Raw genomic sequence first — 22,435 nt, 5'->3', positions numbered from 1 at the left:
AGAAAAAAAAAATGAACCTGGCATCTGGCAGAGGAGGCAAAGTAATGCTAGGTAAGGATGCTGTGAGCATTTAGGTAGTGTCACTGTTGGGGAGCACTCAGGGAGGAAGTGATGAGCCTGGGCATTCAGCCTGATCACTCCATGAGTTGGATGGATGCCCTTGAGTTTAATGGCTTTGCTGCAGCATTATGGTGACAGTTACTGGAGCAGCATTAACATATGGAGGTGTCCAGAAAATGAAATGAAGACATGTTATTTGAGTTCCTATCAGAGAGTCATACAGCATAGAATCAGGCTCTTCGGCCTGCTATGTCTATGCCGGTCAACAGATACCAAACCACACTAATCCCATTTAGCTGTAATTGTGCCATAGCCTACTATGCCCTGCCATTTTAAGCATTCAACCAGCTGCTTCTTAAATACTGTGCAAGTATCTGCCACCACTATCCTCTCAGGCAGCACATTCACCGTCTGAGTAAAAATCTCTTCTCAACCACTTATTCCTCACCTTAAAATTATGCCTTCTAATCTTCGACATGTCTGTCATGAAGAGATCTCACAATATTCACTGTCTGTACCTCTCACAATTTTCTATACTTCAATCAGATCCCCCCTCAGCCTCCTCTGCTCCAAGGATAACAAACCCAGCCTATCTAGTCTCTCCTCATAACTAATAATTTCCATCTCAGGCAACATCCTGGTGAACCTCCTCTGCACTTTCTCCAGTGCGATCACATCCTTCTGGTGGTGTCGCAGTCAGAACTACACACACTATTCTAACTGTGGACTAGTGAATGTTGGAAGCCAAAGTCTCTGGATGTTGGGATACACATGGCCAGTGCCCATGGAGCATGCCCTTCTGACAGGTGCTCACTCTGGTTTCCTTGCTGGGTTTTCCAGACATCAAACTTGTTGATGAATTTGCTTATGTGAAAGGCTGAATATTACTGTGTAAATTGTCGTAAAGGCATTTATGAAGCAATAATCACCGTCACTTGTCACCTCATTGGTTCCTCCTGAGAATCACACCATCCCCCTTGTAGAACGATGTTGGGATGGGTGCGCAGCACTTTTGTCCAATTCTGTCACACATTTCACCCTGACCCACTTCGCTTAGACCCCTATACAATTCCACCGTATCTATTTTAAAAACAAAAATCTATCAGCCTCAGATTTAAAATTAGATATCAATCTTTAATTACTGCCTAACAGGCAGTAGGTTGGGTGAGGATGATGTTGGCAGTCAACTTTCACACATGCGCTACGCTTTTCATGTGGAGCTGTTTCCTAAATATTTTCCTAAGGGATCTGACTGAATTTAAGGTGAAGTGAAAATGCTTTCCTGATCTCGTGATCCCTGTCTGAATTGCCAAGCCCATTCCATCTTTTCTAAAGTGTGCTGCCCAAACATACATGCAGCATTCAGATATGAATTAACCAGCTATGACAAAATGTCCTCCCCTCTGGTTATATAAATACACTTTCTATTTTCCTTTAAAAACTTTTTTTCTGCCCGTCTTTTAAATTTTGGTCATCTTTATGCTTCTGGGCTGCTAGATTTCTTTGTTTCCCTGCCATTCCTAGCTTTTTACTTTTTACATCATACACAGCTATCGGAAGGAGCACATCACCTCAAACCATGCTCTTGGATTTCTCCACAACCCTGCAAATGTTTGTTTTTCAGAACGTCATCTAATTTCCTTTAGAAGGACTCAACTGAACCAATCTCCCAAACTGGTTTGGAGTTCTGACTGCGAATTCCAGGTCTTAACCTCTTAAACACTCTTATGTTGTTAGTTGTTCTTTCGCCAATTACCCTTAAATTTGTGTTTTCTAGTTCTTGACCATTCTACAGGAAATGTCTCATCACCTGCTCTGTCCATACCTCTCATGATGTTGAATATATTTATCAAATCTCCTCTTCATATACTGTTTTCTCCAAAATGTTCTATCTATACAAGTTCCTCAACTCTGGAACCATTCTTGTGAATCTTTTCTACACCATCTCTAATCCCTTCAAATCCTCCCTAAATTGTGTTGCCCAGAACTAAACATAGTACTGCATCGGGGGCAGAACCAGCATTTTGTACAAATTTAACACATTTTCATTCCTTTTATGTCTAATATCCCTTTTATGAAAACCTGAGAAGTAATATACTTTCTTAACCGTTCTCTCAACCAGTCCACCTTCAATATGTATATTCAAGTTTCTCTGCTCCTGCATCCTTTTTAGAATTGTAATCTTTATTTTCTATTAACTGTCCAAATTCTTCCTACCAAAATGAATCATTTCACACTTCTCTGCATTAAGTATAGTCCTTCTTCTTGTCCACCCATTCAAACAAGTTGTCTGTGCTGTTCTGAAGATCAACATCATAGTTCCCAATAATTCCAAGTTTGATGTCATCTTTATTTAAAATGGTGTCCTGTACACCTAGGCCTGGATAATTAATATATATCAAGAAAAGCTAAGGTCCCAACACAGAATTTGAGGAGATCTGTGACATGTATTCCTTCATCTCAAATAAACAATTTTTCACCACTACTGTTCGTTCCACGTTACTCAGTCAATTTCATTGGTGTGTTGACACTGTCACTTTCATTCCCTGAGCTCTAGCTTTTCTCATAAGTCATTTCTTCAGCATCTTATCAAATACATTTCAGAAGCCTATATCTATGACTTCAACAGCATTACCCTCATGAAGCCTTTCTGTCACCTTCAACATCATTAGCAACTTTTTAGACCTCTAGCACCATCCCCTGTCCAAGGAAGATTGGAAAATTAGGGACAGTACCTCCATAGTTACCATTCATTTCCTTCAGTATCCTCAGATACTGTACAACATTTTGTCCTGGTGCCTTAATCAGTTTTAAGGAGAGAAAGTTTATCCTTAGCGTTCTCCTTACCAATGTTAAGCAATTCAAGTATTTGAAATACCTTCTTATTCACATGACCTGTGCAGCATCATCTATTTTGGTAAAGGCAGGTGCAAAATATTAATGTATGTCCCCACCTCCATGTGTAAATAGTCCTTAACTGAACGCATTCCTCCTCTTACCACCCATTTGCTCTTCGTATAGCTAGGAAGAAGGGGGCTATTATGGTGCAGTGATACTTTCCCTCCCTCTGAGCTAGGAGATACAGGTTCAAATCCCACCTGACCCAGGAGGTATATAATAGCATCATTGAACAGATAGATGCTATATATATGTTTTTTTTAAAATATGACTCAATTAAATGATTTATGTCCAACAACCACAACCACCTTCTACTGTGCTAAGTATGATTCACACCAGTGGAGAGTTTTAGCCCAAACTCAATTACTTCATTTTTCTAGGATTCCTTGATAGTATACACAGTCAAATTATGCCTTGATCTCACTGCACATCTGTAACTGAACACTTAATCCACTTAAACTAAGGCGTACTAAAGATTGAAGCAAACAGTCCTAGCCAAATCCAAACTAAGCATCAGTGAACAGATGTTTGCTGAATAATGGTTGCTTGATCATACTGTTGTCACTTTGTTCACTTTGCTGATGTTCTAGAGTTGTCTCATGGGACACTAATTGATAATAGGCTGTCAGTATAGCCAGCTCTGGAGGCATTATTGAGCACTTACAGGAAACTGCTATAGGTTGCTGATATCTGATGGGAAGGTAAATCAACAGTAAAGAACCAAGAGACTTCTTGGCTGAAATTCAGGCTGCTACTATATTTTCTTCTTAAATGTGAAGCTATATTAAATAAAGTCTTTTTTATAAAGGAAACCATAGAGCTGCAACAGAATTTCTTTCTCCCAGGAAGTAATTTTCTGGGCTTTATATTGTGGCAAAGGAAAACAATTTGTTTCAGAATGTGAATCATAACTGAGTGTACATGAACATATGCCAGAAATTGAAGGTAAGGTCAAAGCGTCACAATATTCAGAATTAGAATGAGGATTAAAAATTCAAGAAAACACACACTTTCAAGTGATGATCAAAATATTCAAAATTTGCAGAGTAGAGACATGAGGTTGAGTGGCTTTCTCTTATTTCTACTTTTTATGTGCTTTTACACGTTTCTTACATGTTTATATGTAGTGTCTTATTTGCTGATTATAGAGCCATACAGAGTGGGAACTGACCTTTCTGTCCAAGCAGTCCATGCCGACCATAATCCCAAACTAAATAGTTCCATTTGCCTGCACTAGACCAACGTCCCTCCAAACACATCTTATTCATGTATTTCTTCAAACGTCTTTTAAATGTTGCAACTGTACCCACATCCACCTCTTCCTCTAGAAGTTCATTCCACACATAAATCACTCTCTATGGAAAAAAAATTGCCCCTCATATCTTTTTTAAATCTTTCTCCTCTCACTTTAAAAATATGCCCTCTAGTCTTGCAATTCCCCAAACTAGGGAAAAAAGATCGGCCATTCACCTCATCTATACCCCTCACAATTTTAAAAACTTCTATAACGTGACCCCTCAACCTCCCACGTTCCAGTGAAAAAGTTCCTGCCTATAAGCCTTTCCTTACAACTCACACCCTCCAATCCCATCAACATCTTCTCTGGTAAATCTTTTTCTGAACACTTTCCAATTTAATAATATCCTTCCAATAACAGGGCAACCAGAACAGGACACAGTACTCCAGAACAGGACACAGTACTCCAGAACAGGCCTCACACATCCTGTACAATCTCAATGTAATGTCCCAACTCCTATACTTAAAGGTCTAAACAACTAAGGCAAGTGTGCTAAACATCTTAACCACCCTGTCTACCTGTGACATAAACTTCGAAGAATTATATACCTGAACGTCTAGGTCTCTCTGTTCTCCAACACTATTCAAGGTCCTACTTTTAATATCAAATTCCCATTTTGTCTAGGAATCAATGTCTAAGGCGTTCCCAGCTGTTTTTCAGTATGTTCAAGGGAACTGATGAGGGAACATTAAACCATGGTAACTCAGTCTGTGACAGAGAGGCCTGTCAGTTTTCCTGTTGAGACTATCACCAAGGTTTACATTTCATTCAAAATCAATCTGAACAGTTGGCTGTTTGAGCAATTGACAAAATAGGTGCTGTGGTGGGCTTTTTAGAGTGGCAATGCTTGCAGGTGTGTTTGAATATGAAACAAATCCAAATTTTAAGTATAAACATTATTGGCATGATACAAGCAATAGTAGTTTCACAACTGCTGATCAGGTGTTGAGTAACAGTTTGCACTTTTGCATTATTAAGAAAGTTAAACATTCCATGTGATTAGGCATTCTTCATTTCCATTAAATAGGTTCTAGGTTTCTTAGTTGTGCAAAAATAGAAAGCCAAACGTCACAGGTTTGTCTTAGCAGTTGAAGGATCATCTTCAAGAGGAGGGTTTACTTTGCTTGGATTATAAAAGTTTCTTCTCAGATCTGTAGGTAAACAGAAATAGTCTTATGAAGGGCTAAAAATGCAAAACAGATGAATTACTTTGCTCACTTTGTGCAGTGACAGAATAAATAAATTGCTGAATATTTTCCGTTTTTTGTTTCCATAGATATATCAACAACATTGCCCAGCCTACTACGATTTTGAAAAATTGCCCGAGAAAAAAAAATTCCTGGAAAAAGAAATGGATTCACAATATCATTGCTCACCCATCATAAGGCGACACTGTGAACTATATATTCCTCTGTTCCACTCTAAATCAGGAAGAGTTAAGAAGAGCTTCTTCCCTGCTGTTATCAGACTTATGAACAGACCTCTCAAATTAGACTTGATCTTTCTCTGCACATTCAACACTATATTCTGCATTCTGTTCTATTAGAATCACAGAGTCCCTAAAGTGTGGAAGCAGGTCAATCAACCCATCAGGTCCACACTAACCCTCTCAAGACCAGCCCAAGTAGACCCATCCTCCCTGCCCTATACCTGCAACCCTGCATTTCCCATGGATAATCTGCCTAGCCTGTACATCCATGGACACTAATGGCAATTTAGCACGACCAATCCACCTAATCCTACACATCTTTTGACTGTGTGGGGGGAAACTGGAGCACCAGAGAAGGCCCAAGCAGACACGGGGAGAATGTGCAAACTCCACACAGACAGTCACCTGAGGGTGAAATCAAATCCAGGTCCCTGGCTCTGTGAGACAGCAGTGCTAACCACTGAGCCACTGTGCTGCCCAAATTACCCTGACGTACTGATGTCGGGATAACAAAGTGTGGAGCTGGATGAACACAGCAGGCCAAGCAGCATCTCAGGAGCACAAAAGCTGACATTTCGGGCCTAGACCCTTCATCAGAGACTTCTGTCAGGTATGATTTGTCTGGTTAGCATGCAAAAGAATATTTTTCACTGTATCTCAGTACATATGACAATAATAAATCAAATTAAGTTAACCCAATCAAACAACAGGGAAAGCATTCATAGCCCAATCTCAGTCTTTTTTACCTAATTCCACCCAGGCTAGATACAAGCCTTCACTGTGAAATGCCTTACAATGAACTCACCTGGCAGTTTTAGTTTTCTGCAACAAGTGTTACAGTGATGTTTTACTGTAAAATTTCTGATTGCTTCTTCTCCTAGGTTAGCTGGTCCAAACACCATATCTCGTGATCTAAGTATCAAATAAATGGGTGGGGATTTAGTTAAAGAAAATTACATGTGTGGAAAATAATCAAAGAGATTTATTCATATTTACCAAACATGTTTTCAACTAGATTTATTGATTCTCCAACGGTCTGCTAGACAAGCCATACATTTCAAACCTTCTTCCAACATTTCAGAATTTAAAAGCAAAGGGTCTGTGTTCTGCAACAAATCTTGTGTGCCTTCTAATGTTCTCAGTGATAGGCATTTGTTAGCTGACCACTTCTAGGTGTCACTTTGAACGACAGTGAATGCTTTGGTAACCATTTGGTCCTTTATTGTTGCTGGTACGGCATTAGAGATTGAGGGGGTTCGGTAGGAAACGTAGTGACTTTGATAGGTTTCCTAAAATAGTCATGTTCTCCTTAACATGTCAATATGTCCCTTGATTGGTAAAACAGCAGTTTTCTCGCCTAGCTGTATCTCAGTCCAGGAAGAATGAGAAAGCTCAACCTTTTCATGTGGGGGGCCCTTCACTAAGATTGTAAAATTTTCTAAGACAACTTAAGAAAATTGTTGAGTCAAAGATTTGTAAGCACATACAAATTTAACTTACGTTTTTTCTTCAGCTTTAATAACGGATGGGTCAGTAAGATTTTCTCCAACACCTTAAGTGAAAATAAAAGACAATTATTGAACTTGTCTACCAAATAATTGTTTACAAGTAATAAAAGTTAGGATGTAATTTGTAAAAAAGAAATCCTTGCAAAGATATAATAGAAAACAGATGCAATATCAGTTATTTCTTAATTGTTTACTTCCATTCAAAGCATTTAAGAGATAGATTTTCACACCTGTTTGTGGATCATGCTGGCAGCTGTTTGCACTATTTTCAGTAGAAGAAGGTTGATCCAATCAGGACCATACAAATGCCAATTAATGACCATCTCTAAGAAGAGAGAATCCAGCTATCACCCTTCAAAATGCCATCACCATCAATGAATCCCCTCTACCAACATGCTAGGGGTTACCAATGACCAGAAGCTGAACTGGACTAGCCATATAAACATTGTTACCACAAAACGGGCCAGAAGCTGTGAGTAAATCAGCCTTGACTTCCCAGTTGCCTGTCCACTATCTACAAGGTACAAGCCAGAAATGTGATGAGTGCAACTCCAGCAATAACCTTGACACCATCCTGTACAAAGTAGTCTGCTTTACTGATACCACATCTTTAAACATTCACTCCCTGCTCTGCTCAATATTGGGAGCTTGCACCATCTATAAGACATCCTGCAGAAACTCACTAAAGTTCCTTAGAAAGCACCTTCCAAATCCATAATCACTACCATCTATAAGGAAAAGGTCAGCAGACACATGGGAATTCCACCACCTGCAAGTTCCACTCCAAACCACACACAACCCAGATTTGGAAATATATCACCACTCCTTCTGTGTCACACAATCAAAATGTTGGAATTCCTTCACAAACAGCAAAATGCACCTATCTTCAGCACATGCGATGCAGCAGTTCAAGGAAGCGGCTCATTACCACGGAGCAATTTGGGATGGACAATAGATGCTGGCACAGCCATTGATACCCACATCCCATGAATGAATGAATTAAAAAATATTCTGGTATGTTGCATCACCAAATGTTGGGGCAGCAAGTGATTAGGAAGGCAAGTGGAATGTTGCCATTTAGTGTAAGGGGAATGGAATAGAAAAGGATGGCTGCTTAGTGGCTGTCATGTAGAACATTGGTGCAGTCATCTCTATAGTACTACATACAGTTTTTGTCTCCTTTTTTAAGAATGGATGTGAATGCATTACTGGCAGGTCAAAGATGGCTCACTTCACTGGCATCTGGGATGGGGGATTACCTTATGAAGAAAGATTGGACAGGTTGGATTTCTTTTCACTGAAATTTAAAAGAATGAGAAATAGTATTATTGAGATATAAAAGACAGGCTAAGTACTAAAAGAGTAATACCCCTGTGTGAAAGACTGGAAAAAATCAGTGGACTTGGTATAAGACTGTGACGAGAAGGATAATTTTCTTTCAGAGGGACACGAAGTATTGAAATAGTCTTCCCCAGAAAGTGGCGTTGACCAGTCTTTAAATATTTTTAAGGCAGAGGTGAATACAGCCTTAACTTTAAGAGAGTCAATTTCAGAAGGCAGTTGATTAGTTACCATGTATTACGCCATTTAATAAAATATGATCCCGTTGTGTTTGTGGTGGTATATTAACATAGATAGAGGATTGTCTATCTAATAGAAGACAGAGAGTTGGGATAAAATGGCATAGGGATCAATTATTTACAATATATATTATTGACTTAGATGAGGATGAGGAAAGTGAATGCACCAAATCCAAGATTGTAGACGACACAAAAATAAGTGGGAAAGCAAGTGGTATGGATCACACAGCCTACAGACGAACTTTGGCAGGTTAAGTTGTTTTGTAACATTCTGGATTCAGGCTCTTCTAAGTCAATTTCCAGTTGCATTACATATTTATTTATATCCATAATGTACAAGAAGGATTTAGATTGAACTGAGGGGCTTGATACTTGCTGATCAGTAATTGAAATCAAATCACTGAATTGTACTTAGATTTGATTTAGTGAGACACACTCCGAACCCAGTAACATGGATAAGAATAAGGACCAAGAGGATTTTGGAGTGTACTAAGACTAATTCATACAATGCTAAAGGCAGAACTTTTCCATTAACAGCAGGCATATCCCAGTCTCACACACTGGATGTGAGTTTGCTCGCTGAGCTGGAACGTTAGTTTTCAGACATTTCGTCACCATTCTAGATAACATCATCAGTGAGCCTCCGACGAAGCGCTGGTGTTATGTCCCGCTTTCTATTTATCTGGTTAGGTTTCCTTGGGTTGGTGATGTCATTTCCTGCATTGGTGATGTCATTTCCTGTTCTTTTTCTCAGGGGATGGTAGATTGGCTCCAAATCAATGTGTTTGTTGCTGGAGTTCCGGTTGGAATGCCATGCTTCTAGGAATTTTCGTGCGTGTCTCTGTTTGGCTTGTCCTAGGATGGATGTGTTGTCCCAATCAAAGTGGTGTCCTTCCTCATCTGTATGTAAGGATACGAGTGATAGTGGGTCATGTCGTTTTGTGGCTAATTGATGTTCATGTATCCTGGTGGCTAGCTTTCTGCCTGTTTGTCCAATGTAGTGTTTGTCACAGTTCTTGCAAGGTATTTTGTAGATGACGTTCGTTTTATTTGTTGTCTGTGTAGGGTCTTTTAAGTTCATTAGCTACTGTTTTAGTGTGTTGGTGGGTTTGTGGGCTACCATGATGCCAAGAGGTCCGAGTAGTCTGGCAGTCATTTCGGAAATGTCTTTGATGTGGGGGAGGGGGGGGTGGGAACAAACACTACATTGGACAAACTGGCAGAAAGCTAGCCACCAGAATACATGAACATTCACTAGCCACAAAACGACATGACCCACTATCACTCGTATCCTTACATACAGATGAGGAAGGACACCACTTTGATTGGGACAACACATCCATCCTAGGACAAGCCAAACAGAGACACGCACGAGAATTCCTAGAAGCATGGCATTCCAACCAGAACTCCATCAACAAACACATTTATTTGGAGCCAATCTACCATCCTCTGAGAAAAAGAACAGGAAATGACATCACCAATGCAGGAAATGACATCACCAACCCAAGGAAACCCAACCAGATAAATAGAAAGCGGGACATAACACCAGCGCTTCGTCGGAGGCTCACTTATGATGTTACCTAGAATGGTGACCAAACATCTGAAAACTAACCTTCCAGCTCAGCGAGCAAACTCACATCCAGAACCTCAACCTGAGCTACAAATCTTCTCAAAACTCGCTAGTTTCACACACTTTTTGACAGTGATCCCGATGTATCATATACATTAAGAGCCAGAGATTATTGTATCCAGTGCAGAAATATGCAATACCTTCTCACCACATCTGAAATTTCGACATCTTTAACATGGTTGACCAACAATGTTTCTCCTTGATTGTTTAGATGAGTGAAACTATCTTATATGATGCTTCTTCTTACCTATACACGCACAGGTAGTGAATCTCCAGAAATGTTTTCTGTTTTACACCTTCACTGTTACCTCTAGGCTCTCTGAAAGATCTATTCATGGCCTGCTCCTGTACTTCATCTACACACTCACCCTCAGAAATGCTAACTGAAGATAACAGCATTAGATTCCATTGTATGCCTTCAGCAACAAGTTCCATCTCTCAAACAATACATTTTTTGCAATAAGTTAGTCTTTATCTCCCACAGAAAGGTTTTGTGAGAAGGATTTTCAGGCCAGTGGATGGATCATGCTGGATACTCTTGCAGTGAGTTCTTCATTTGAAAGAAGATTGATCCAGCAAGCTCAACTAGGATTAACACTTTATCCGATATAATGGGAACTGCAGATGCTGGAGAATTCCAAGATAATAAAATGTGAGGCTGGATGAACACAGCAGGCCCAGCAGCATCTCAGGAGCACAAAAGCTGACGTTTCGGGCCTAGACCCTTCATCAGAGAGGGGGATGGGGTGAGGGAACTGGAATAAATAGGGAGAGAGGGGGAGGCGGACCGAAGATGGAGAGTAAAGAAGATAGGTGGAGAGAGTATAGGTGGGGAGGTAGGGAGGGGATTGGTCAGTCCAGGGAAGACGGACAGGTCAAGGAGGTGGGATGAGGTTAGTAGGTAGGAGGTGGAGGTGCGGCTTGGGGTGGGAGGAAGGGATGGGTGAGAGGAAGAACCGGTCAGGGAGGCAGAGACAGGTTGGACTGGTTTTGGGAAGCAGTGGGTGGGGGGGAAGAGCTGGGCTGGTTGTGTGGTGCAGTGGGGGGAGGGGATGAACTGGGTGGTTTAGGGATGCAGTAGGGGAAGGGGAGATTTTGAAACTGGTGAAGTCCACATTGATACCATTAGGCTGCAGGGTTCCCAGGCGGAATATGAGTTGCTGTTCCTGCAACCTTCGGGTGGCATCATTGTGGCAGTGCAGGAGGCCCATGATGGACATGTCATCTGGAGAATGGGAGGGGGAGTGGAAATGGTTTGCGACTGGGAGGTGCAGTTGTTTGTTGCGAACTGAGCGGAGGTGTTCTGCAAAGCGGTCTCCAAGCCTCCGCTTGGTTTCCCCAATGTAGAGGAAGCCGCACCGGGTACAATGGATGCAGTATACCACATTGGCAGATGTGCAGGTGAGCCTCTGCTTAATATGGAAAGTCATCTTGGGGCCTGGGATGGGGGTGAGGGAGGAGGTGTGGGGACAAGTGTAGCACTTCCTGCGGTTGCAGGGGAAGGTGCCGGGTGTGGTGGGGTTGGAGGGCAGTGTGGAGCGAACAAGGGAGTCACGGAGAGAGTGGTCTCTCCGGAAAGCAGACAGGGGTGGGGACGGAAAAATGTCTTGGGTGGTGGGGTCAGATTGTAAATGGCGAAAGTGTCAGAGGATGATGCGTTGTATCTGGAGGTGGGTAGGGTGGTGTGTGAGAACGAGGGGGATCCTCTTAGGGCGGTTGTGACGGGGGCGGGGTGTGAGGGATGTGTTGCGGGAAATACGGGAGACGCGGTCAAGGGTGTGCTTGATCACTGTGGGGGGAAAGTTGCGGTCCTTAAAGAACTTGGACATCTGGGATGTGCGGGAGTGGAATGTCTTATCGTGGGAGCAGATGCGGCGGAGGCGGAGGACTTGGGAATAGGGGATGGAATTTTTGCAGGAGGGTGGTTGGGAGGAGGTGTATTCTAGGTAGCTGTGGGAGTCGGTGGCCTTGAAATGGACATCAGTTACAAGCTGGTTGCCTGAGATGGAGACTGAGAGGTCCAGGAAGATGAGGGATGTGCTGCAGATGGCCCAGGTGAACTGAAGGTTGGGGTGGAAGGTGTTGGTGAAGTGGATGAACTGTTCGAGCTCCTCTGGGGAGCAAGAGGCGGTGCCGATACAGTCATCAATGTACCGGAGGAAGAGGTGGGGTTTGGGGCCTGTGTAGGTGCGGAAGAGGGACTGTTCCACATAACCTACAAAGAGGCAGGCATAGCTGGGGCCCATGCGGGTGCCCATGGCCAACCCCTTAGTCTGTAGGAAGTGGGAGGAGTCAAAAGAGAAATTGTTGAGTGTGAGGACGAGTTCAGCTAGGCGGATGAGAGTGTCGGTGGAGGGGGACTGGTCGGGCCTGCGGGACAGGAAGAAGCGGAGGGCCTTGAGGCCATCTGCATGCGGAATGCAGGTGTATAGGGGCTGGACGTCCATGGTGAATATGAGGTGTTGGGGGCCAGGGAATTGGAAGTCCTGGAGGAGGTGGAGGGCGTAGGTGGTGTCACAGACGTAGGTGGGGAGTTCCTGGACCAAAGGGGAGAAAATGGAGTCCAGGTAGGTGGAGATGAGTTCAGTGGGGCAGGAGCAGGCTGAGATGATGGGTCGACCAGGGCAGGCAGGTTTGTGGATTTTGGGAAGGATTTTGGGAACCGCCCTAAGAGGATCCCCCTCGTTCTCACACACCACCCTACCAACCTCCGGATACAACGCATCATCCTCCGACACTTCCGCCATTTACAATCCGACTCCACCATCCAAGACATTTTTCCATCCCCACCCATGTCTGCTTTCCGGAGAGACCACTCTCTCCGTGACTCCCTTGTTCGCTCCACACTGCCCTCCAACCCCACCACACCCGGCACCTTCCCCTGCAATCGCAGGAAATGCTACACTTGCCCCCACACCTCCTCCCTCACCCCTATCCCAGGCCCCAAGATGACATTCCACATTAAGCAGAGGTTCACCTGCACATCTGCCAATGTGGTATACTGCATCCATTGTACCCGGTGCGGCTTCCTCTACATTGGGGAAACCAAGCGGAGGCTTGGAGACCGCTTTGCAGAACACCTCCGCTCAGTTCACAACAAACAACTGCACCTCCCAGTCGCAAACCATTTCCACTCCCCCTCCCATTCTCTAGATGACATGTCCATCATGGGCCTCCTGCACTGCCACAATGATGCCACCCGAAGGTTGCAGGAACAGCAACTCATATTCCGCCTGGGAACCCTGCAGCCCAATGGTATCAATGTGGACTTCACCAGTTTCAAAATCTCCCCTTCCCCCACCGCATCCCTAAACCAGCCCAGTTTGTCCCCTCCCCCCACTGCACCACACAACCAGCCCAGCTCTTCCCCCCACCCACTGCATCCCAAAACCAGTCCAACCTGTCTCTGCCTCCCTAACCGGTTCTTCCTCTCACCCATCCCTTCCTCCCACCCCAAGCCGCACCCCCAGCTACCTAATAACCTCATCCCACCTCCTTGACCTGTCCGTCTTCCCTGGACTGACCTATCCCCTCCCTACCTCCCCACCTATCTTCTTTTCTCTCCATCTTCGGTCCGCCTCCCCCTCTCTCCCTATTTATTCCAGTTCCCTCTCCCCATCCCCTTCTCTGATGAAGGGTCTAGGCCCAAAACGTCAGCTTTTGTGCTCCTGAGATGCTGCTTGGCCTGCTGTGTTCATCCAGCCTCACATTTTATTATCTTAACACTTTATCCACCACCTCTCTTGCCTGCTCCCACCTACCCCACCCCCATCTCTCCCCTATCTGTTTTTGAGTCCTGCCCAAGAGCCAGTTGTGGATTAAACAATAGTTTCCGTGGTAGTTTCCAGTGATCTTTCAGAAACGCAATTTCCTCAGTACCAAGTGCACTCTCTTCATGGCCAGTCTTAGCATGTGGTAGGTAGTGCAATTAAAACTCAAACTAGATATCAGGCCATCTCTATGTAGCAGGTGAGCAGTGCCTGATCTTTGTATGGCACGACTGTCAGAACATTTTGTTTTTGATTCTGCTATGGGTCCACATGAGCCTAATTAATAGGTTATGAATGAACTTGAAGACTGTAAAATTACCAGAAAACATATTGAGGAAGCAGCTTCTCTTTCTGAGTCCATTACACAGGTAAGTACACATTTATGTTTGTTGGCATATTCTGCGGCTCATCGGCTACACTATTGAAGCACATTGCAGCTTCTCTCTCAGACCACTGAGTTAAGAATGCAGTTGAGTAACAACAACATTACCGGTACTCAAAACATCCTGTCAATTCAGGTCAGCTTCCGCATTGCCCCCTTAGTTGAGCAGGTTAAACTTGTAATTCATAGAATATGTACAGCGTGGAAAGAGGCCATTTGGCACATCAAGTCCACACTGAACCTTTGAAGAGCATCCCACTGAGACCCAGCCCCCAACCTATCCCTCTAACCCTGTATTTCCCATGGCTGACCCATGCAGCCTGCACACCCCTAAGTCGCTACAGACTATTTAGCATGGCCAATCTACTTTGCCTGCATTTCTTTGTACTATGGGAGAAAACTGAAGCACACAGGGAGGCAGTCAACCAAGGCTGAAGTTGAACCTGTGTCTCTGGTGCTGTGAGACAGCAGGGCTAACCACTGTACCACCTGGTAATTGGTCTGCTCTGGGGTGGCAAGTGCTTCTTGCTCACCCCAGAGGATAACAAATACGCAAGGGCTTTAGTGAAAACCTTCTATCAAAAATATAGAAAGACACAAGCCATTGTAATTTTGTCCAAATGAACGGCCCACACTAACCTTGCAAGTCCAGGACGAGTAGTTCCCCTCTTGTGTATTCATACGACCAATGAGAAAAAGCTAACATGGTCTCTTCCAGCAGATTTGTCGGAATTAGTTCATCTCCATTGTTGTTGTTGTACTTTCTGAACTGACCATTCATGTATTTTTCCATTGTTAACCATTGATTAGCAGAATGGCAATAAACCAGGAAAACTTCCAGAAACCTCATAAAACAAAGAAGTGACATTTTTTTGTTTATTAAAGTAAATCCTATGCCTTTTCTCAAAAGATCATTTAGGAGCTCTCCTGAAAGTTAGTAAATACCCTGCCCTTTGTCCTGTTGAAACATGCAGACCTTAAAGGACCTGGGGATAATATATATTTTTGCTATATTAGCTGAAGTCAATAACAGCCCAACATTTGACCTCAGCTTTACTCGTCTACTGAGGTGAGAAAAGAACAGGGCAGAATTCTCATTTTATGGCACAAATTTTAATCCTGAAAACCAGATGCAATGCTAAAGTGTCAATGCTTAAATGTATTAAGGAGGTTGCCAGTTTGATTTTAGTTTGACTTTGAAATGTAATGCCAGCCAATTAGATTTCCCTGGATTTATGAAGATAACCTAGGTGAGGGGTTGTTGGGTTGAGGAGATACTTTGTCTTTCTACTTATCTGTTCAATCGAATGTGCACGGCTGGACAAACCCAGGATTAGATACCAGTTCACCTCAAACCCCTTCAAATCAACCACACTCCCAACTCCCCTGTTCCCACACCCACTCCATATTGCCCTGATCCATTCCCATAGGTTTCTGATCTGCCATGACTACCAAGGGCTCTGAATTTTTCTAAACTCCAGCTTTTCCTATCCCCCATGAACCTGATTTTCCCACCAGGGGAACTAACTATCTCCCAATCCCAACTCAAAGGCTACCCACTCTCCACACCGATCTTCTTCCACCACAGGCTTCTGGCCTCCCCTGAGGGCTTTGACACACACACCCCAGGAACCTCCAATCCCTTAGGCCATCATAATCTCCACTACCATACCCAATTCCTTTGATGGGATTCTTCCTTATACTCTTCCACACATCCAGAAGTGGACTCACCCACTCCCCTTGGGAGCTTAGGATCGGCACTGGAATAACCATAAAGATGAAGTTAACACTCAGCAGTATGCGATGTCGTCCTAACTGCAGCTTTTCCCACACCCTATTGAGTACTCTTGGGTGGTCAAGAAAGTTAAAATTCCCTCTCTTACCTTTATCAAATGATCAATACTCCATGGAAGTTATTTAAGGACAAATATGACAGCCCTGAATCTACCAACGAAAGCTCAACATGTTTCAACAGTATTTGTTCTGGAAGACCAATCAGTATGTATTTACTGAAAAAAATTAGAGCTTCAAACAAGTCTGCAACCTTTAAGGCCCAATACCCTCCAGAATATCTGTGCCTCCTGAGCTACTCACTAAACCATTGGCTGCTGTTCCTTCAGCTGATGAGGTCATACAGTCTGGATTCTTCTTGTGAAACATTTCCACCTCTCTATCTTTCCTCCTTCCTTTAAGATGTTCCTTCAAATTAATTTTTAATGAAGACTGGTTGAATATCATCTCATGTGACTTAGTATCAGACATTATCCTCTCTGTATTCCAACACAATGGTTGCAGTCCCCACTCTTAGTTTTCATATTTTCCTCTCCCATTTGTTCCTAATAACTCCTTCACTCCCTCCCTTAACATTTACTGCCCAAGGCCCCAGAGTCATGCAGCGCTAACTGTGGCCGAACCCCTTGACTCAGATTGAACAGTGTCCTTGACTGAGAGTGGTAGCATTCTCTGAATGACCGCAGATCCCCTTTCACTCAGTTAGGAAGTACTTTCAGATGTGGCCATTTGCTGTTGCCATGGAGGCTGTGTCATAGATGTAGTTTGTTGCCTTACAGGAGTATATCCACCTCCTTGACTTTTCAGTGCAGACATGCAACACAAGCTACCTGATGTTTAATCAGCGCTAAAAGACAAGGCAAGGCAGAAATGTTGTCTGTCCAAGTAAACACAAAGTAAGTAAATGCTAAGAAAGCAGGTTAAGGACCTTGAGTTGTAGCCTATATAGAAGGACAAGATGGATGAGTGCCCTTGATAGGAATATTGCAACGTAAGGTGTCGGTGAATTCCAATGTTGACTGCTGATCGAAGGTTGACCACGATGATGCGGTGAGACTGGTATGTTGCCAACACCAACTCTGTGGACAGAGAGATGCAGCCACTCACTCCCCATGAAGCATGTCAGTAGATGTTGGCGAATGATGGCTAACAAGGAGGCCCAAAGTTGCAGCCAACAGGTAACCACTCAGACTAGCTGACATCAGCTAGTTTCTCACCGGTAGCCAGGAGAATTGTAAAATGCAGATAAATTAGGTGAGATTAGCTAATAATAAGATGTAAATACATGGTAATAGGGTCCTGACTGCTTACCAGCAGGATTTTCATCCAGCTGATGAAACATTAAGGAAAAACTCTTTCTCTTGATGTCAAGAAACTCATTTTTCTATTGTTTGCTGCCTTTTCCCCAAATTTCCTGCTAATTTCCAACTGCTCAAATGCTGGTAAAAGTCCACCACATGTATGTGATGCGGCACATCCACCAAATAAGATTCAACCCAAAAATGTATCAATAAGTTCTCTGACAGTGGGGACTGCCGATGCTGGAGAATCTGAGATAACAAGATATAGAGCTGGATGAACGCAGCAGGCCAAGCAGCATCAAAGGATCAGGAAAGCTGACGTTTCAAAAAAATGGGTCTAGACCCGAAACATCAGCTTTCCTGCTCGGCCTGCTGTATTCATTCAGCTCTACACCTTGTTATCTCAAAAAATTCCCTAACTTTTTGTGCTATGAGCACAAAAATGCTTTTTGTTAACTGAAAAGCATAACTGTTTTAATGTCTAACACATGATTTGTGAAAACTATTTTGATATACCTTTGCTACTGTGTTACAAACTAAAATATAATGGAAAATATATAAGGTGACAAGCAGTTTGTCAAAACATCAGAAACTTTCCAATTCTCAATTAAATCTAAAATCAGAGAACAAAACCGTTCATTTGGAGTTCTCTATCAGCTAACATTTTACACAAATGTTATTTAATGGCATAGTCTTTTCTTCATTGCCTCCATTTAACACTGTCGCCATTTTGTTATTTTATTGGTGGGTTGGTAAGTGAGCCAACGTATTCTCCTTACTACAAGAGGAATTTTGCTATCCTGATTGTTGCCTGAATTTGCTTAGGGTCCACAATCATTTTATGTTAGAATTCCGGCTACTGTGAATTTTTAGTGAATTTTTGCACTTTGGAACGTCGGGGCAATTCAACAACACCAACAGTAACAGCAAATGGATGTTAGTTTCTTTAAACAGGTCAAGTTGTATTTTCTGGCTTCGTACTCAGTAGAAACTAGGGAGGAAGCATGCCAAAATGACTGAATGACTTGTGCACACTGTCACTGCTTGCAGTCGTTTCTTTCAGAATCCACTATATGGTCAGAATATCCACTGTCAAGAGATTAAGTAGCACTTAAAATAAAGACCTGCATTTATAATGTGCCTTTCATGACCTCAGGGTGTTCTAAAGAACTTCACTGCTTTTGAAGCATAATTGGACACACACCAGCCATCTTGTGCACAGCAAGCCCCGTATATAGCACTAAAATAAAAGGGCTGATAATCTGCTTTTAAGGATACTGCAGAAGGCTCCTGTTCTCTTTCAAATAATGGTGGTATCTTTTACATGTAAATGGCAGCACACCCTCAGTACAGCATTTGATTTATGTACACCAGTTTCTGGCATGACATTTTTAATTCACAAACGTGGCATGGTTGAACCACGGTTGAGAAATCGGGCTGAATTTTATCAACATCGAAGCAATGTGGGAATGATGCCATAGTTAGGACAATATGGTAAGAATAAAAACAATGAGATTTTCATTGTTGAGAAGAAAAAGTCAGATTTTCCACATAAGATTTTAACAATGATTGGTGTCTTTGCATGTACTAAACCTCATGTTACCCAGTATCGCCCTATTTATATACAGGATGCATTTTATTTTAGGCCATACGAAGACTGGGTGGTAACTTGAAAGTTTGAGCAGGTATCTGGCAGTGCAGCTCATCAGTGTAACCTCTCTGCATCCATCTTGGCCAGCATTCTCCAATATCTCATGGTACACTATGTGGGCAGTGGCCACCTGCACCCTCTGCCCAAGGACAAAGGCAAAGCACAAGCCTCACCACATCATTATGTTGCATTTGAGACTCACAATACACGTCACCTCTTCAATTCTGCAATTTTGGGACTCCCAACACCTTACATTGCAGTGCAGGCATGTGCAGGCATCCATTTCATACAACAGAACAGGGTGCAGCTCAGGGCTGTAGCTTGTTTTGATCCACACTTTACACTTACTTGGATGCTCACAACACCTCTAACTTAACATTATATTGCAGATTGAAAACCAGGTAGTTTTTAATGTACCATAGGGCAAAAAGACCAGAAGATATAGGAGCAGAATTAGGTCACTCAGCCCATTGAGTCTGCTTCGCCATTCAGTCATGGCTGATATGTTTCTGAATTCCATTCTCCTGCTTTCTCCCATTACCACTGATCCCCTTACTAATCAAAAACCTAACTATCTCTGTCTTAAATACACTCAATGATTTGGCCTCCACAGCCTTCTGTATCAATTAATTCCCAGATTGCAATTACTTCCCCAGATTACCCACCCTCTGATTGAAGAAATGCCTCCGCATCTCGGTTCTAAATGGTCACCCCGTCACTCTGAAGCTGTGGATTTTGAGTGCCAAAATGGAACAGTCATAAGCGTGGAAATGTTGGTGCAAGCCATTGTGCTACCTCAACATCATGCCTACAGCATGTGGCGGCTGCTTATTCAGCAAACACCCTTTATGAAACTCAACTGAATGGCCATGTCTAAAACTCAAAAGGGAGCAGACCTTAGAACATAGAACATAGAACATAGAACAGTACAGCACAGAACAGGCCCTTCAGCCCACAATGTTGTGCCGACCATTGATCCTCATGTATGCACCCTCAAATTTCTCAAATTAGTCCGATGAAGTGGTTTTATGGTCAATTAAGAGTCACTAAGCCCATCCCTAATCAGGAAAGTGAGCTGAATGAGCGAACAGGTAGTGCAGAGGGCAGGAACAGTGAGTAGCTTGGGAGGGTTGCGGGTGGCTGAGAATCATTGAGGGAAGGTGCTGTATGCAATAATAAGAGCAGTAGGCAGTGAGCCTCGATGGGAGTTGTGTGTATTGGTGGAGCCAGAATGAGCATTTGAAAGAAAAGAGAAGATGCACTTACCTTTATGGAGTGCAGAAGGTAATTAAACTTCTTGCAGCACTTCTGTATGTTTCTCTGAACAGCGAACGCTGCACTGACCTGAGTGGTGATTTCAGACCTGGCTAGTAGCACGTGAAATTGGGCGCAGCTGCAGAAATATGGTGCCCACTGCATAAACATTGGAAAGTTGCAGTGACAGTGAGTATGTCTGCTATCACTAAGCACACCTGTGCACATGGGTGGCACTATGGAGACATGCTGTGTACTTGATGAGGTAACCACCAGAGAACTGCAGGAGACAAGTCATTCGGCCTCACAGGACAAAACCCTCCACTAAACTCACAACCATGGCACTTAACCAAATTTAACAAAATTCAGCTGTTTTAAAATACAGATCCGGCTTTTTTTTGATGTACCTCATATTTCTGAATGGAACTTGGGTAGATTTTTGACGTCCATTCAGAAGTGGGAGCTGGTGAATGGTGTGAGACCTTTGATGCTACACAGATACTTGCACATTATAACATAATTTAGAAATCCAGCTTCTTACCGTGGAGTATAAGGAATAGTTTGGGGCTTCATTTGATTAAAAGTGTAAATGAGTTTCTGTGCAGCTCTTTGCTGCTGAATTTCCTGAAAGAAAGCAAAAGAAAAGAAAAACTCTTCAACAGGGAACAGAAGAAAAATCACCCTGTCAATACTAAGGTTTAAATTCTGTTTTACTGCACTTTGATCAAACTGTTGAAAAATGTTTAAAGATTCCTTTGTGCATGACAAAACTCTAAACATATTTACAAGAATATACTGCATACAGAGAATACAGAATATTCCCCTTAGTAAATTTTAATCTGAATTTTGATTTTTATTTCTTCAATATCTCATTCAGGACAGGGTACAACTCATAAGAGCTGGAGCAGGAGCAAGCCACGCGACAGCCAAAACTTGCTCATGTATTCACTATGATTGTAGGCCACCTTTTACATCATGTCTAATAATTGACCCTATCCTCATACCCTTAGTCATTTATCTTCTCAGTCTTGACTATACCCAAGCACAAAGAATCTCATGATGTAGAGAATTTCAAACATTAAAAGCTCCATGAGTGAAGAAGTTTCTTCTCATCTCAGTCCTAGGATCCCTTAACTTAATTCTAGGTGGGAAAGCAGCCATTCAACATCTGTCCTGTCAAGAATACTACACATTTAAACAAGATCACTCCTTGTTTTCTAAACTGCACAGAACAATAGGTTATTCCATTCAAACTCTGTATATAGGACATCTTTTATTTCAAAATTCAATTTAATGAACATGTTTTAGGTGAGGAGATGTAAACTGTACTCCATTTTCCAGGTATGTTCTCACCAAAACAGCAAGACTTCTTTACTGAGATAGTAGGAACTGCCTATGATGGAGAACCTGAGGTAACACGTTGTGAAGCTAGATGAACACAGCAAGTCAAGTAGCATCAGAGGAGCAGGAAAGTTTGATGCTTCAGGTCGAGACCCTTCTTCAGAAAACCTGATAAGATTTCTTTTCTCTTAAGCTCCAACACCCTTTTAATTATGGCTTACATACTATTTGCCTTCTTAATTATTTACAATACTTGGATATTAACTTTCAGTAATTTGCATATGTGAACACTTGTATACCTACATTTACTGGTGTCTTACAACTTTAAAAATCTGTTGGTCTAACCTTCTTCTAAAAGTTGATAATCCCACACTTCCTCACTGATTTCTTCATCTTTCATCTCTTGCTCAATCTTCACTCTATAGGTTGAATGTAATGCCCTCATCCTGACAGTAGGAAGAGCTGACAGGAGGGAACTTCTTCCACCTTCCAGCCTCTAGCTAATGAGGTCTTGGATCAGGAAAGGTTGTAGTGATTTTTATG

At 42.6% G+C, this 22,435-nt stretch overlaps 1 protein-coding gene across 12 annotated transcripts in view; it reads right to left on the bottom strand.

Annotated features, from left to right (window-relative positions):
* Positions 1 to 3,820: 3,820 nt before the first annotated feature.
* The window catches only part of LOC125450802 (transient receptor potential cation channel subfamily M member 6-like), a 154,755-nt gene continuing 136,140 nt past the window's right edge, over positions 3,821 to 22,435 (bottom strand). For all 12 annotated transcript variants that reach the window (XM_048527002.2, XM_048527001.2, XM_048527003.2 and 9 more), the window contains 5 exons: positions 21,093 to 21,175; positions 15,194 to 15,399; positions 7,185 to 7,236; positions 6,490 to 6,596; positions 3,821 to 5,406 (listed from right to left, as the gene is read on the bottom strand). In XM_048527002.2, the coding sequence (XP_048382959.1) occupies positions 5,324 to 5,406; positions 6,490 to 6,596; positions 7,185 to 7,236; positions 15,194 to 15,399; positions 21,093 to 21,175 (531 nt within the window). In that variant the 3' untranslated portion in view covers positions 3,821 to 5,323. The remainder of the gene's footprint in view (positions 5,407 to 6,489; positions 6,597 to 7,184; positions 7,237 to 15,193; positions 15,400 to 21,092; positions 21,176 to 22,435) is intronic.

This window comes from Stegostoma tigrinum, chromosome 3 (genome assembly GCF_030684315.1).
Source record: "Stegostoma tigrinum isolate sSteTig4 chromosome 3, sSteTig4.hap1, whole genome shotgun sequence".
NCBI lineage: Eukaryota > Metazoa > Chordata > Chondrichthyes > Orectolobiformes > Stegostomatidae > Stegostoma > Stegostoma tigrinum.
This window is presented reverse-complemented; position numbering and strand designations above follow the sequence as displayed.